Source organism: Toxotes jaculatrix, chromosome 17 (genome assembly GCF_017976425.1).
Source record: "Toxotes jaculatrix isolate fToxJac2 chromosome 17, fToxJac2.pri, whole genome shotgun sequence".
Lineage (NCBI taxonomy): Eukaryota > Metazoa > Chordata > Actinopteri > Toxotidae > Toxotes > Toxotes jaculatrix.
The window spans coordinates 12,950,818-12,967,117 of NC_054410.1; the positions used below are offsets into that span (position 1 = coordinate 12,950,818).

Consider the following 16,300-nt stretch of genomic DNA (forward strand, 5'->3'; position numbering starts at 1 on the left):
CCTAAACTGTCCATAGTGTTTCTCAGGTGCACTGACAATCAGTCCAGCACATGGTCACACCCGCTCAGTCCTGAGGAGAAGTCCAATCAAGCGAACACCTGTGGAGGAGTAACATTTGGGGTCCTGGGTTTTCATTGTGGCCGTGCTCTACACTGCCATATTCATTCATTTTCATTTATTTGTTTTAATAAAATACAGTTTCATATGCATTTAGTTCATACTTGATTTAGAACAGACACAAAAAAATCCTTCTAGAATAATCTTTTTTATTTTGTGCAAAAATAAAATTGCTAGAGTTTTTGTTTACCTATGTTTTCTCTTAAACCTATGTAAATCTTATGAGTTTACATGTCAAACAACTAAAAAAAATAAGGTGTGTAAAGATAAGTAGGTTACAGTTCTTATATCTGTGTCTAATGCTGTGCATTAGTCAGCATTTCATATCTTACCCTGAATCTCATTTTCTAAAGTCACAGCTGCACACTGGGTAGGAGGCAGTTGCAGCACTGAGTATATTGGCATGTGATTTATAACTACTACTATAAATATAAGAGCTAGGGAAAAACATTCAACTCTGAATCATCAGTAAGAAGAACCATTTTATTCACAGGTACTGTAAAAGTAAAACACAAGCTGCCATATCATACATTTATACACAGGGTTTGAAAGTCCTATACAAAAACAAAGATATTCGAAAATATGGGTTTTGATATGAAATATGACCTTACATACAATAATTTCTTGGAAAAAGGTCTTGGTTTGGTAATAGTTATTTAATTTATGAGCCTAACCCCACATTAGTGAAAACTGAAGTTATTGTAAAAAATTAGAATGGTAAAAATGGAGTAGAAATCATTCTTAAAAATGATTAAAAAATCTCATGCAGCATCTTCAGAGAGGGCCTGAGAGAGTACATCTTTGTAAAAGAAAGAAAACCAAGTCAATATTTGTCATAGATATAGAAATCAAACACACCAAAATACAACAAAGCCAGTTTGTTTTTCTTAACAATCATTTTCACCGATCATCTTTGTGCTCTCTCTATCAGCCATTTGATTCATAACAAGCACATTCTGGCAGCTACAAAGAGCTGATATCATGATTGATTTTGCTAAACAATGTCACGATCATTTGCTCTGATTCACTGCATCGTTTCACAGGAATCTAACAATTCTGGAGTCTTTGTTTGAGTCACTGGATCAACTTTGTCAATTTGCCTATTTAAAAAAAAAAACAGTAGGGGATACAAGAGGCCAAACTGTGTTGTTGCCCTTAAGTCAGTATTGAGGTTCCTACAGTACTTGCAGTAAATGTATTGGAATGCATAGAGCCAAGGCTTGGCAACGCATAAAAAAGTACTGGTTAAGAGGCCAGTAGACTTGTGCTATCTCATCTGTGCCCCTTCGTCTTATAGTGTTTAGATAGCCCCCAGTCCAAGCCCATTTGGGGAGAAATTAGACTCACTGATGAGCACTGCTATCAATGTAACCATTCATCATTCTATCCTCATAGGCCAGTGTGGGGAAAGTAAAGTCTCTCAGGGTTGCATGACCACATATTGAGGCACCAGAGAGAATGGCTGAATCAAGAATAATTGCTTACGATCCATTCACAGTGGCCCTTTGATTGATATGTTTTGGCTTAATCTCTCATTTTCAGTGAGATAAACATGGGCAACCACAGCTTGAATAAGCCTTCCATCCCCAACATAACTGCTGCTCTACCTTAGTGCATCCACTGAGACCCATTTTGATCAAGGCAACTGGAGGGAAAAAAAAAACATTCACTCAGTCCTGCAAGCTTTCACAGGCCAGCTGGCAGGCGATGAGTGACAACAGCAAATGCAGTCCTTGATGAGATAACAGTTTGACAATCTAGAAAACTACAGAACCAGAGAGTTAACATAAGGCGCAAGAGGCTGAATGAACATGGATAAAATGCTGACTGAGGTTTGAAACAAGAGAAAAGGCAAAGTCTGGGAGCGCAATAACATTAGCTTATTGCTTTTTCTTTTTTCGTCTTTCTTTTTTCCCTTAAAAAGGATATTTGTACACACCACGTTAATCATATAAATACACTATACAATGCAATATAAAATATTTTTCATAAAAGCAATATGTTCAGGGTTTGCTTGGGTATACTTAAGATACCTGCACCATAAGAAAAATAATGACTAAAACAAAAGAATAGAAAAGGCACTTCCAGGTGTTGTTGACTCTTGAGTAAGTGATGGCCACTGCCTTGCCATTCAGGCAACAACTTTTGTGCTCACGTTTCATTTCTCTGTCATTAAAACCATGTCCTGGACAACGAGGCACTGTAGTTAGGTGGTTAAGATTTCCTCTGTTTTCATGCAAAGATCCACTCTCATCTCTGTCTCTGGTTGTTCTTCATTCCAGTGTTAACTATATAAACTGGCTGCTACATTTCGTCATCCTCCTTCTTCTCACTTCCTCATTTCTCCACCTCAACTTTCTTTTGTCCTCAGACTTCAACTTCACGCAGTCCCTCCTGGGTGCCAGATGTCGACATGCTGATGTCAAAGCACGTAACCATCATGACACGGGACTTGCATAGGTTGACACAGAACTCCAGCTCCTCTGTGACCTGTGCCAAGGCCTCCAGGTACTCCGGTGACTCTTTATCCAAATTCTGGTCCACCTCAACTGTTGTAAAGGGAAATTGATATTTGTTTAGACGGTCTGTCAAAACAAGATCTTACATTTACTGCTTTACTTGTACAGCTTTTCAGTAATTACTTACACTCTCCTATCCACTTGCTGGGGTCCATCATCAGCCGGACCTTAGTGTCTTCCAGCTCCTCCAACAACACCTGATGCTTTGCTCTCAGTTCTCTCACTTGCTGTTGCCGTCTCTCCAGCATTTTCAACTTACTGTTAAAATACAGCAGGCCCTGAAATACAAGAAGAGATTTTTAATTACAGTCACCACTGTGGCTTCAACAGCTTAGCTGACTGATGCAGCTGAGTCAACAGTCAACAGAAAATTAAAAAGTCACAAAAAAAAAATTGTGTTATTTAAAAAATTATGTTTCTTCCATCATAGGTTGAATTTTGATTGTGGTGATGCAACTACTGTAAAACAGTCTGTGCCACTTATAATTAAACTCCAGTCATCATGAAAAATTAGCTCACCTTGTCAACATCCTGGAATGGTTGCTGAAGACAAGATTGGGAAAAACAGATTAAACAAGTTAGTGTGTTGAACAAGACAGATTATTATGTGAATAGCATATAGTCTTAGTATGTGAACAATATGTAAATATACGCACATACTAGAGACACAATCTACTGATGCACATGCACAGTATTCCAATAGTAATTTTGAAATAGTGAGGGAAAGTCACGGAACAGCAATGAATTATTTGTCATTCAGACTGATGGAAGGGAGAGAAAAATGAAAGATCATTTTTTTCCTAATTGAAAGTAAATCAAACTACCATCAAGCTGATTTAATATCTTCTCTTAACAAATCCCTGTCTGGCTGCGCTGAACTTGTGGGAGCAGTTAATGATCCACAGAAGAGGAGCCTGCTATAAAAAGCGATCAGGCAGCCAATGATGAGTGCTAGTGGTGAGCTGATTTGGGATGGTGCTGGGCGCCGCTGCATTCATCACACATTCCCTGACCAATCTTTTCATACCATCTTCTTTTTCACCCCCCCCAACATCACAACCACTATCGTCAGCAGTAAGCCGAGTAATCACTCATATCCAAACCAATTAACCCTCGTCAGTAATTGCCTCCTGAACTCTTGACATTCCTGAGGAGCGCTGCCAAAATACCAAGCTCTGGGAATCCGGACAGACATTTTAACTCCGGGATTTGTCACTGAGCTGACTGAAGGTCAGACGTCTGAGACATATTATTCTCGTCTTGTTCTTTAAAAAGAAACTGGGAAGAAGTGAGCTAAGACATTCCCACAACATAACTAAATGTTTCACATCTTGAGCATGTATGACATCAATGTCGCAATTGCAAAAAATATTACTGCGGCTTAGCGAGTGGGACTGACAAGACCTTGACCCAGACTATATCTAAAACAAGTTCAGCAAGATGAACCACCATGTAGAACAAGTTAGGAGTGACCCTCTGCTCACCTCTGTGGTTTCCTCCTGGCGCCGCCTCTGAAGCCGTTCCACATCATCGATCTCATACACCTTGATCTCAAAGGGCTCCTTCAGCGGTCCAGACATAGGAGGCAAGTCCACCCACTGGCCCGCTGTACCCACCTTCTTCCCCAGGGAAGAGGTGTCTGGTAGGGGTGCCGGGATCAGCCGTCTTCTCTGGAAGCCTACAAAGCCATGCATACAGTCAGCCACGTACCAGTGACACTGGTGACATACAATAGCAGTATTTTCTAGGCTCTATGAGGAAATATGTATGAGTTCCACTCTGAGATGTAAAGTGATGCAAGGCTTTACACAGGCCAGCCAAGCTGTGATGATTGGATATTTATAAGGGTTTCATGAGTTACTATTCTGTATATCCGTAGACCAAATACATTTAAAAGGTTGGTTTAACGCACATGAATTCAAATGGTTATATATACAAGGTGACAAAAAAACTGAACCAGGTCACTGCCGCTCATGTTCAATTCATCTTGGTTGATCATCACACAGTTCGAAGTCATCTTGTTTCAAACATTCATTATCATTTTCCCATATATGTATGAATAATGTATGCTGCTGATTCAGGAGGAGAGAAAATCCAATGAAACACCAATTCGTGAATGCAATAAGAGTGGATTCATAAAGTTTGAACCCCTGAACGGATAATTTCCTAGGAGAGGGCTTTCATTTCTGAATGCTATTTCATTGTGTGTAGTTTCACAGTTTCACTGTCTGATAGATCTCACATAAACTGCTATTTTCAGTATCTTCATAATATTTGTTAATATTACCTATACCTGCACTGCTACGTGTAAAACCCCAAAACCCAAATTACATTCTCACCATTCGCTCTCTTCTTGGGATACTTGGAATTTCTTGTTCTGCCTGAAGATGACATGCCGCTCTCGCTCATGGAGTCGTGGGCAGAGGAAGCACTGCCTGTGGCTTCACTGTCACGGATCATGCTTTCATATCCGCTGCTGCCTCCGCTGTGGTAGAACAGGGCTGTGCGGCCCATAGCTGGAGGCAGCTCCCCACTCAGCACACTGCTGTTGTCACTGCCATGGCCACTGCTGTAGCGTTGAGGTCGTCTGGGTGCTGTAATTTTGCTGTATGGAGAGGGCAGCATGGCTATGGGAGATTTGTCATCACTGACATTCACCCCACTGTCATTCCCGCTGTCTGAATCTCCTGATCCTCTCATGTGTTTGCCTGATATGTTGCCTGTTGCCAGTTCGCTCACGCGGCTGTTGGCAGCCCTCATGGCCTGCTTTGTGCCCATGATAGTTCCTCTCCCAGGCTTACTGCTAACAGCAGCAGCGGTGGTCCGAGGAGCTGATGTCCGTCCTGATGGTGGGAGGTTGGCGTTGGTATTTCTGGTCACGGGAGTGGCCAAAGATTTGGTGGAGGAGCTAAGGCCCTTTGAGTTGTTGGCTGACAGAGAGCGTGCCTTACTAGCACTGACTGCTCCTAATGCTCTGGGATTTACAGAAGCTTTTACCTGACCAGGTTTGCTAGTATTTCCTCCACTTGGGGATGATGGACAAGTAGCAATAGGAGAGCTGGATGAATTAGGAACACCAAATCTAGGAATAGATTTGCTGGATTTACTTGTGCTGCTCCCTAAACTTGCCCCACTATTCTCCCTACTGAGAGCAGTTCTGGAACCTGATAAGGACAGGCTTTCACACCTTTCCAGAGACATTTGACTGCCATAATGCTGTCCAGCCTCTCCTCTTGGGCCTCTGGCCTTCAGACTGGAGGTAACTTTGGCCGTGTTGAGGCTGGAGGTTTTTAAACTGGTAGAGTCTGCTCTGTGACGTACCTCAAGCTCATCCTCTGATACAGCTGCCCTTGCTCCAGAGGCCCTTCCTGTCTCCCCATATGGTGACTTTAAGGCACTTTGGGGCAGTAGGGTCTTAGTCTTATGATCAAGACTGGACTTTCTCACTGGAGGAGGAGGAGGTGAGGTGCAACCAGGTTTAGGGAGATTACTTGCTCTCTGTGAGTTAGCCTTGTTGCTTTTCCCCAGGGAGGAGAATTTAAGGCTCGTGGTAGATGCAATAATATCTTGGGTTCCCTTGTAGTCTGTGGAGGAATGGATGACGGGCACTGTTCCCAGGGTGGTGGCACCTCGTCTCAGCTGAGGCATTTTGCTGGGTGGATTCTTGCTGGCTGACTTCTCACAGCCATCGACCACCCTCTGGGATGAGGTAGACCCCTGCACCTTGGGTGGGCGAGGTACACTGTTGCTGTTGTTGGATGTTTTGCTGGAAGGTATGCCGCTGGGGGGGTTTCTGAGGAATCTGCTGGTGCTGCTCGAGTCAGAAACTTGAGGTTCTGAGTGGTTGTCAATGCGCTGCCAAGGATCCTCCTGCTTAGCCTCTTGCCTTGGTGGCTCTCTACTGCTGCTGCTGCTACTGCTACTACTATGAGAGATGGATGAGGTAGGTTTAATCTTCCTTGGAAGACTGGAGTGGACTATAGAGGGGCCCTGTGGAAGTTGGGAGGAACTAAGTGAGTGAGCTTTTGTTATTTTAGATGTGAATCTGAGGGAGCCTTTGGCTGATTCCGGAGATGGGGGGCACTTTGTCAAGGATAGTTTGCTTGAGGCAGCACTGTCACTGTCTAGTTCAGAGAAACTAAATCCACTGTCATTTAAGGAGTTCTTGACATCTCTAGGCGAGGATACACAATGGAACATATCTAGGGAATCGAAGTAAAAGGTGGCCTCTTGTCCCATGTGTTTAGTCTGAGGAAGGAAGACATCTGTAGAATGAGCCCCTTCACTCTCCAAGGTGCAGACACTAACCTCACTGAGCCAAGAGCTGATAGATGAACCCCTGCTATCTATACACTCCATTGCTCCCTCCTGGAGGGGTGTAACCACCGCAATGTTCACCTCCGATCCTCCCACAGCTGACGTGTATGCGTCAAATTCATCATTGATGCTACTGATGATGCTGACAGGCCGGGAACCAGAGGCCAGGGCCTGAAGGGAGCAGTCGCTGTTGAAGCTGATAATGCTGGATGGCCGACCCTTATCTACAATGCTGCCTATAGACAGCTCCTCCACCACAGTGAACACCAGCTCATCTTCTCCGTTCAGCTCCACAGGTTGCTGCAAGGTAACAGTGGCTCTAAGGATGTCCCGATCCAGACATCTCTCCCTCAAAGTTGAGCGCACCTGACACACCTCCACTGGAGCTCTGAGCAAAGGGGAAGTGCAAGGATCCCGCCTTTTCACCGCTTGGTGGCTCATTCCCACAGGCGGCATTCTGGTGCTGGATCTTTCTTCAGTATCTGCATTTTCTCTTTGCTGTGAAGGAGGTGGGGCCGGCTTTGGCAAGGCTTTCTTGTTGAAGTAGACCTTCTCCCTCACCACAGGCTCAGAGTTTGGAGCTGCAGCGGTTGGTGGTTTGCTCGTACTAACCCAGCTTTCAGAAACCAAGGCCTTCTCACCATCAGCACTGGTTCTGCATACATTTTGGACACCGTCTGGTGGTGCCTTTTCTGCAGGTATGCATTGTCTCTTGGCATTGTCCAGTTTAGATTTAGTGTTGGGACTGCAGGACGGTTGTGTGGTGACAGATTTAGGAGATTGTTTGGGTGAGACGCCCTCTTGGTTGTGAGAAATATTCGCTACAGTCTTTGGTGAAACAGAGCCTTGGCTCTCCTTAGATTTGTCAGTCTTGGGACTAGCCTGGCTTCGTTTGCCCTCTCCAACAAAAGCAGTGGGTTCTTCACTGCCATCTATACACTCCAGCCTCTCCTGCAGCTCAGCGAATGTGTTGCATTTGAAAAACTGGTCTCTGTCCAGAGGGCCGTCTTTTGCAGACTTCTTCTTATTCAGGGAGGGGATGATTGGAACAAAGGCAGGTGGGCCTTCATTGTCACTAAGCTCCCTGTCTGAGATTGCAGTTCCCCCCGGGCCCACGTAAATGACAGTATCACAGGACTGCTCACTACTGGAGGAGTATTCTGGGTCACTGAGAAGAGAGGGCAGTTCTGGGTCGAGGGCTACTGTGCGTGGGTGGAAGGGCCTAAGGTGTGGTGGCCGGCGGATTCTCCCTTCCTCACAAGAACTCTCCCCTCCAGATGAACTGGATGCATACTGCAAAGCAGATTTAAAGCTGACATTAATCTTTTTGCACTTAAACATGATCTCATTAAGTGATAACAGTAATGTGATTCTATCTTCTTAAAATATGAAGGTAACAATCCTGTCATTTTTACAAAAGCCATTTAACCCTACCCTTACAATTTCTAGTAGATTCATTTCTTAACAATTTCCTAGTGAAATAATTCACAGGGCTATGAAATTACCAGTCGATATTTACCTAAAGGTTAAAAGTGCACATCAATAGTCACACAGAAATTAACGTCAATAATATGAATTGCTGTATGTGGACTGCATTGTAATCATGCATGGAACCAAATAAATACATGCTGTCATTCCACCTAATTATCTGGAGCATATATTTCCCTAATCCGAGGGTATGCATTACACACTTCCTTAGGCAGAAGTATTGATTACATGATTATGTGTTGGGGAGCTGAGAAAAACTACCTCTGAGTTACCGCACTAATAATCTTTCATTCGCAGAAGAATTAACACATTCATCTGCTTAATAGCTGCAAAATTACGGGAGGAAGAAAAATTTGACGACTTAAGTCATGGCACAAAATATGATGAATGTAATCAAAGTTGCACATGCACGTTAGGAATGTAATTGCTATAATAGCAACACTCAAAAATTATGTTAAACAACAATTATGCTGCGTTTATCATTTAAAAACAATAAATAACATTAAATGGAGCACAGTTATTATAGGAATCATTATTTAGAAGAATTTCAGTTCAAATGTCTAAATGCCTATAAAAAATTGGACCATTGTGCTGTCACCGGATTTTCATACATTACTTGTTAATCAGTTTCTTACTGCATATGTTTAACCAGATTCATCAGTGCTAATCAGCTTATCAGTGTACCTTCGATTTCTTCTTCCTCATGCGGTGGATGCGGGATGCCAGCTGGATAGTGGTGAGTGAGTCAGCGTAGTTGGCGGGGGAATCAGAGATGTGGGCGATCATGGTGGTTCTGCAGTTGATGTTGCCAAGGGACTCCCTCAGCAACATTGTCAGTTTGCTGTCCCTACAGGATGCATTTACATTGTTATTAGCAAACGGTACGGTAATATTTCAAAATGACAACAAAGGTAGCTGACATGATTCCAGGAGGAGCCATTTTGAATTCTCTGAGCTGGAAAATACTGTGAAATAACAAGTCATTAATCTTTTCATACCTGAGTAACTGCAATATAATCTTATGCAACACCCGTGAAAGCTATTATATGGGGCTAACTAAACAAACTAAATAAATAGTCACACAGCAAACCTGCAAGACTGACGACACATGCAGCGACTTGCCTGAGACAATTACTTACAGTTCACAGAAACACGGTCAAAGAGATGGTAAAAATAATGGTGGTTTTCTTACCTGTAAGGTACATGTTTCGCTCCATTTGCTAAAGCCATGATGACATTTCCCAATGCGTTTAGAGAGAGACACAAGCCTCCTCCTCCGTCTCTGCTTTTACTCAGGACCTTTTCACAGCTTCCCAGGTCAATGAGGTGCAGCCTGCTCCGTCCGCCTGACACTGTGCCAACAACAGAAGAACCAGGTGAGACACTCCCTCTCTCCGAAATCAGCTCCTCACGCACAGTACCATGATGACAGGAGTGGCAAAGCTCAGCCCATTGACTGTCAGAGCTGTCTGAGTTATTCATGAGTAAGATTCCCACACTGAAATAATTAATCAAATGGCAGCCACACTGGTAAACTCCCAAGAAACTCTCCAGATGAGTAACTCATAGTAAAAAGGAGGCTCCATTGGCTAGACACATAAAGAAAGAATGCACTGACAATCAGAAACACATATGCAGTCCCCTTCTAATGACTTAAAATACAACTAGAGTGAATTGGATGTCATAGTGAAAATCGCAAGGTCTACACAATTGTTATGCGGGTGACTGATGTAATTGCTACAGCAGCAGCAAAACATTAAACACTTGTCAGTGAGGCTTCAAATATTCATTCGATCTTGACCAAAGCATAATCCAAGCATACAAACTAATGTCTATCTTGTAGAGGGTAGAACCAATTCATCCAGTTCATCCATAAACTCTGCAAATAAGGGACTTGTCTGTAAGTTTTTGCCATCTAGTTCACAACAAGAATTTGACTATTTAGTGTGACAGGTTACTTTTGCACAGATATTGTCAGGAAAGGAAATATACAGATCTGGTTTCACACAGATGCTTCACTTTATTACTCTAGATGCAGTAATGTAACGGTACTAACTTCCTCCCTTGCCACTCTTCTCCATGCGGTACTGGTAAATGTGCAGTGTGAACAGCATGTGGGAGTTGCGTCGCTCGTCCTCATCTGCATTGGGTTTGCTGGTGCTGCGTGCGGCGATGGCTGCATCCAGGAAGAAGGCGGCTTTCTCAGCTGTCGGGGCACGAAGCTCGCTCTGATTCTGGAGCTGCAGGAGGGGGAAGGAGGAGATAGACAACAGGGTTAGGGTTAGCAGAGGAGGCCACATAGGGCTTGAGAAAGAGGATGGATGTGAAAAGGATAGCGGGGAAGGGAGGAAAGAGAAAGAGAGGGGAGCCAGTTAATTGGACCCCGGTACACATTTTTTGCCCATTAGATTGGGTCTCGGGGGCAATTAGAAAAGCAGATATGCACACAGAGGGAGGGGGATTAGGAGAGGTAATGGTGGAGTAGGAGGCAGGGTCACTTTCCTTACCATAGATGTGATGATGGTGAGTTACAGAAAGAGAAGAGGGGAAGGGAGGAGGTAGAAGAGAGAGAGAAGGCGGGGGGCCTCATGATGGAGCCCACGCTTGGCTGCTGAGAGGAAGAGCATGAAGGAGCCTCACAGAACTGCACAGCCTTTGAAGTCAGAGTCCATACAGATCCCCAAAAAACAACATGACGGCGACACCTGTGAGTGCCTTCAAATCTACAGTCTCCCACCATCCCCCAATAATACTTCTATTGTGCTGCAGAGGGCTAGCACTAACACACGGGTAATAGATGCTGATGGATGCTGACAGGAGAGTCAATACAGAGGTAAAAAGAAAGCCATCAATTGGTGGAAATATAAAGCAAGGATTTCAGAGACAGGCAGGATAGAGTGAGACTGGCTAGGAAGTCCTGGGAGATAAAAACACACACATACACACACGCACTCACAAGAAAAAGTCAAACATCTTTGGGAGAGGAAGAGGTAGATCATACAGAGAAAAAAGATCAATACTGAGACAGACTAATACTTTAGAACCTGCAGGGAGAATGAAAGGATCAGCGAACAAAGAAAAAGTGGAGAGGTGGAATGCTTCTAACCTGAGTGCCACAGATGGGATCCTCTCTCAGGTGGATACCCGGGGACTGGCCTTCCTGCAGGCTGCCTGTTGACACCTCAGACAGCAAGTCTTTCAGCTCTTCATCTTTCCCAAAGATTTCCACCGCAGACACTCGGACAGAGAAGCGCGTGCCCGTCTTCTCCTTGCGTTCATTGATGAGCTTGAAGAGCCAGGAAATGGCACAGGGCACAATGCCTAGGCTCTGAGTGGAGCTGTCTTTGCCAATCATGGTGTATGTCTTGCCTGAGGATGTATGAAAGAGAGGGGGGGCGTGGAAATGGAAATATTGCCTTGTGTCTGGAAGCCAGCTAACACTGCCTCGCTATATGTTCAAACAAAAATTACTTCTTTCATCAAGCAGTCTGGAATGGGCAGGAAGCTGACAAAGGACTAAACACTGACGTTGGATATTTTTCTGAGGGTTATTGTGTTTAACAACTGCTGATGAAAAAATTAATAATGGCTGATGCAGAGGTTCAGAGGTAATATCTAGTACATGCCAAATAAAAATCAAACGCTAATCCAAGGATCCATTCCAGAGGCAGTCATTCTGTGGAGACTTATAGCTGGTGGAAACAGCAGCATGAGAAGAGCAAGCCCTTCAGCCTAAGAGCACTGGCCAGGCCAATTACTAAGATTTTAATTACAGACTGAGCCCTGAAGCCTGTGTGCAGTACTTTACCCCTCACCCCTCCACCCCAGACTCACAACCCATTCCTTCCTTCCAATCTCCAATTCAGTGGTACACCTCAGTGCACCGCTAAGCCAATTGTGGACATCAAGTGTAGCTAACAAAGAGCAATGAGAGTTTTCTTTGGCTAACAAAGGCTCTTGTCTAATCTCTAGCCAGTGGAGGAGCTTACCGAGCTTGACTTGGCCAAAGCAGAAGATGCAGCCGTCTGCACCGTTCACCACAGACTGGATGACCTCCGCTACTGTCCCTGAGCACACCTCAGCCTGTGAAAAAACACACGGAGACAGCCCCTTACAATTCAGCCACATCCAAGAGACACTGTAAAACAGGCGAACATGAGAACAATGAATCCAAAATGGTTACATTTAAGCCAAACAGCTATTCAGCATTGGTTACACCAAATCACATTAATGGTTTCAGTATTTTTCATCACTCAGGACTGAGTGTGTTTATGTGTGTTGCAAACGTGTGTCTCATTTTTGCAATCTGTTTCAGCATGGGTCCTCTGGGGCAAAGCTTCTGAAGCTGAGGCCCCTTCCCATACATCATACAGCAAACAAGGCCTCTAACAGCAGAACAGCTTGGTCTTACTGTTAGCCACCAACAGTGCTGTCCCAGCGGCACAATCCAGCAGCTTGGCCTCAGCTCTGCAGCAGCAACATTCAGGCTTTAGCTATCAGTCGATTACTTAGGAAAATACTTGCTCCAAGGAGGTGGTATGATGGAGGATCTGAGTCTCTTACCACTATGGAAACACCGTCCACACACAGTGTTGACAACCTCCTCTGCTCTCAGCTATTTAGAGATTATTGCACCATGGGGAAATACATAAAATATTTGACCTCAGGTATTTCTGAAATTTTGCAGTGACTGACATAGAGCCGATCATTCTGTGCTGTTTGTGTAAAGCTGTGGAGAGAACAAGACCAGTGTGCTCCTAAGTTACCATAGAGTAAACATATATCTGACCTTTGTCTTTGATCCCAGAGGCTGGGACTGCTGTGTGCTGAGGTTAGATATAGCTGTGCTATGAAAGGAGAGGTTAGATATAACTCTAGTGGATTCAAATCATTCCCCAGAGGGCTTAAAAGGCCCAGCTGTTAGAGCCACACTGGTATGAATGGCCTCTGACCCAAGACATGCATTTTTCTCTAAGCCCCTGGCCACACCCTGCCAGTATAAAGATGTCCCTTTGCCCTTGAGAGGCTAAACCCCCACACAACACCTTAAAAAGAACCCACAAACATACACACAAAAACACACACACACACACATAGTGGCCCTTACTTGTGAGGCATCCTGGGTAAAAACAGCATCGAAGGCGAATATCTTTGGGACGGCCACAGTTGCTGATCTCCTGTGTCCTGAACTGGAGTGTGGGCTGGACGCTGGGTCGTAGAGGGTCAGCTGCTTCTTCCTACTGTCCACTTTCAAGAAAGACTGTGACTCTGAGGAGTCTGCAGCGTCCAGAGATGGACAGATACGCATCATCACTTTCACCTAAAAAAGTAAGATGGATAAACAGAAAGAAAAAAAAACAAAAAGGTGGATTAGAAGGTAAGATAGCACAAACTATAAGAAATGGGCAGATGGACTCAGCAGACAGATGTAAAAAGACATTTTTCTGGTTAAGCACAGAGAAGAAAAAATTATATTCTAAGCTTAACATCTTTTCCTTACAGAGGAAAGAGGAGAAATGCACCGACGGCATTCTGAACATAGGTTAGGGCTCTCAGTCTGCATCAACATCACATCCAAAGTGTCAGAGTTGATGGACATTGAAGGTTGCCATGGAAACACTTGGTCTCACATTGACTGTTGAAGTCGATGGGTCAACACATCGTCTAATGGTGTCAGTGAAAGGCAGCAAAGTGCGTATTGAAAGTCATAGCAGAAAATGGTGGAAATTAATGTGTGTGAAGCACCATGCTGTGGGGATTATCCCTCTGCTGGGTTGTTTTTCTGGACCAGGAGCAGCTCACCAGCATGGGAGTGCAGGAGCATATGGCCCCCCCTCTCATCCCACCTACTCGCTCTTCCTCCTTCTCCTCTCCTTCCCCTTCTATTGCCTGGAAACATTAAGAAGCTCAAAACTCACCCTGGTGCATTCTGGGGCTTGATATTCATAAAGTGAGCTTACGGTCTTAACACATTCCACAGGTCATGGTACAGTTCATCATGCCCACATGCTACGCTAAATAGGATGACAGCTTTTTTCTAAGGTGTTGATTCGGCACTGCTCTGACAAGACTGCTCATGTCTAATGCTATTGCCGTGGTTACAGGAGTGAAGTCATTCTGCCAGTTGTGTACGGTGGCACCTCATGCATACAATAGCAATTTCACCATTTCCTGCCTCCACCCTGCTGCACAGATGCACTGTGTGTGGCTTGCGTGGGTGTGGTCGTGCTTGTACATGCCAAGGCTATATGACACCCCCGTTTACCATCATCATCTTCTTTTGAAATTCTCTGTTCTCCTGCTTCTCCATCTGATGGTCAGATATACAATCTGATGATTTTCTGTGAAGGCAATGCGGAAATATGTCTGTGACTGACAGGAGACTTAAACGGCTCTTGGGTTATGTATAGTGGTCTTTGGAGTCCCTGTCAGCTCCCTGAGTGTTTAGTGTTAGGCCTAGCATTACATCAACTGAACAGGCTCTATATCCTACAGTATATGTGATAGGGAACTCAATCCTGAACCATTTCAAAGCCTCTTGAAAAACTACCCATGATGCCTCTCAGGCACTGAAATTAAACCCTTAAAACGCAGCTAACTCCCTTTCCTTTTGACAGATGACTGTTTTGCTGAGCCTGGGACTCTCCACTGTCTTCACCCCTACACAAAAGGTCCATTCATCCCCTGACTAGTATATAAATATTGCTACACATCCAGGCCCCAGCACTCTGAAACAATGTCACTGGAAATTCCTTTCTTTCAGTGAGTGAATTCATCTTGGATTCCTTAGGCCAAATGCAAACTCTCTTTATACTCCGCAGGGGGCTGTTATCCTGACTGACGTGTGCATATGTTGAGTAAATTACACTTGCTATGACATTTAAACTGGACTTCCTCGTTGGACCGCCGAGTCTGTCTACCAGACAGAGGCTAGCGGGCGAGCTAATGTCTCAGTTTTATTTATGTTGGCAGAGATCAGATACTGGAGGCCACAGAGGATTGGCTACAGTATTTTCACACCTCAGACTCCGTGCTAATGGCCCCTGTTTCCCTGTCCCTTGATCCCTCACAAAATCCATTAGTGTGGCTTGGCATTCCTCCATTCACTCAACTGTCCGTGCCTAAAGAGCCAGGTCAGGGTCAAAAGTGGAATGGTAGAAGTGACCCACATATGGATTGATGGAAACAAGACATTCATCCAAGTGTTGTAGAATTGAATCATTTGAATTAATATGAAACAGACACAGGAAAAGTCAAAACCATGCAGGCTGCTGAAAATGTAATTCCACAAGCGAGAGACAGGGACAAAGAAACATAGAAAGCGCAGCGATGTGTTTGCTTTACAATAAGAAAACCTGAAATATCATAAACCTTTATTTTCCCTTTAAAACCAGTGAATGTAGCTGCACAGATGCACAGTATACCTCAGGTGTGGGCTTGAGGAGGCCTGTTAATAGCACAGATTTTTTTTTTATGAAGTCCGTGTGTCAATAGGAGATTTACAGTATGTGGCAAAATCTCCACCGTCTGGATACCTGGCAACAGAAGCGAGCACTTCCTATCCAGGTGGGATCTAATCTTGTTAGGGGACTTCTTCTGCGTTATAAATACAGGACGCCAGCTCTGACAAACAATACCCAATAAACCACAAAGGAAGAGCGATGTGTTTATACAGCTTTGTTTAATGACCGCCCTATTGCTGCCAGCCTGACTTTCATCATAGCTCACGGTACCTAAAATGGAATTAGAAATCCTGCTGTTAACGTGACCACAGATTTGTGAATCAGAGTTTTTTTTTTTGTCTTTCTGTGTTCAAAGAGAGGAATGCTGGTCTCACAAACTGAGTGAATTCATGACAT

At 44.2% G+C, this 16,300-nt stretch overlaps 1 protein-coding gene across 2 annotated transcripts in view; it reads right to left on the reverse strand.

Annotated features, from left to right (window-relative positions):
• Window positions 1-579: 579 nt before the first annotated feature.
• Window positions 580-16,300, reverse strand: part of kif26ab (kinesin family member 26Ab) — a 65,686-nt gene continuing 49,965 nt past the window's right edge. For both annotated transcript variants that reach the window (XM_041060778.1, XM_041060779.1), the window contains 11 exons: window positions 13,549-13,761; window positions 12,431-12,524; window positions 11,548-11,810; window positions 10,498-10,681; window positions 9,634-9,793; window positions 9,126-9,288; window positions 4,976-8,246; window positions 4,121-4,314; window positions 3,156-3,179; window positions 2,764-2,914; window positions 580-2,666 (listed from right to left, as the gene is read on the reverse strand). In XM_041060778.1, the coding sequence (XP_040916712.1) occupies window positions 2,485-2,666; window positions 2,764-2,914; window positions 3,156-3,179; window positions 4,121-4,314; window positions 4,976-8,246; window positions 9,126-9,288; window positions 9,634-9,793; window positions 10,498-10,681; window positions 11,548-11,810; window positions 12,431-12,524; window positions 13,549-13,761 (4,899 nt within the window). In that variant the 3' untranslated portion in view covers window positions 580-2,484. The remainder of the gene's footprint in view (window positions 2,667-2,763; window positions 2,915-3,155; window positions 3,180-4,120; window positions 4,315-4,975; window positions 8,247-9,125; window positions 9,289-9,633; window positions 9,794-10,497; window positions 10,682-11,547; window positions 11,811-12,430; window positions 12,525-13,548; window positions 13,762-16,300) is intronic.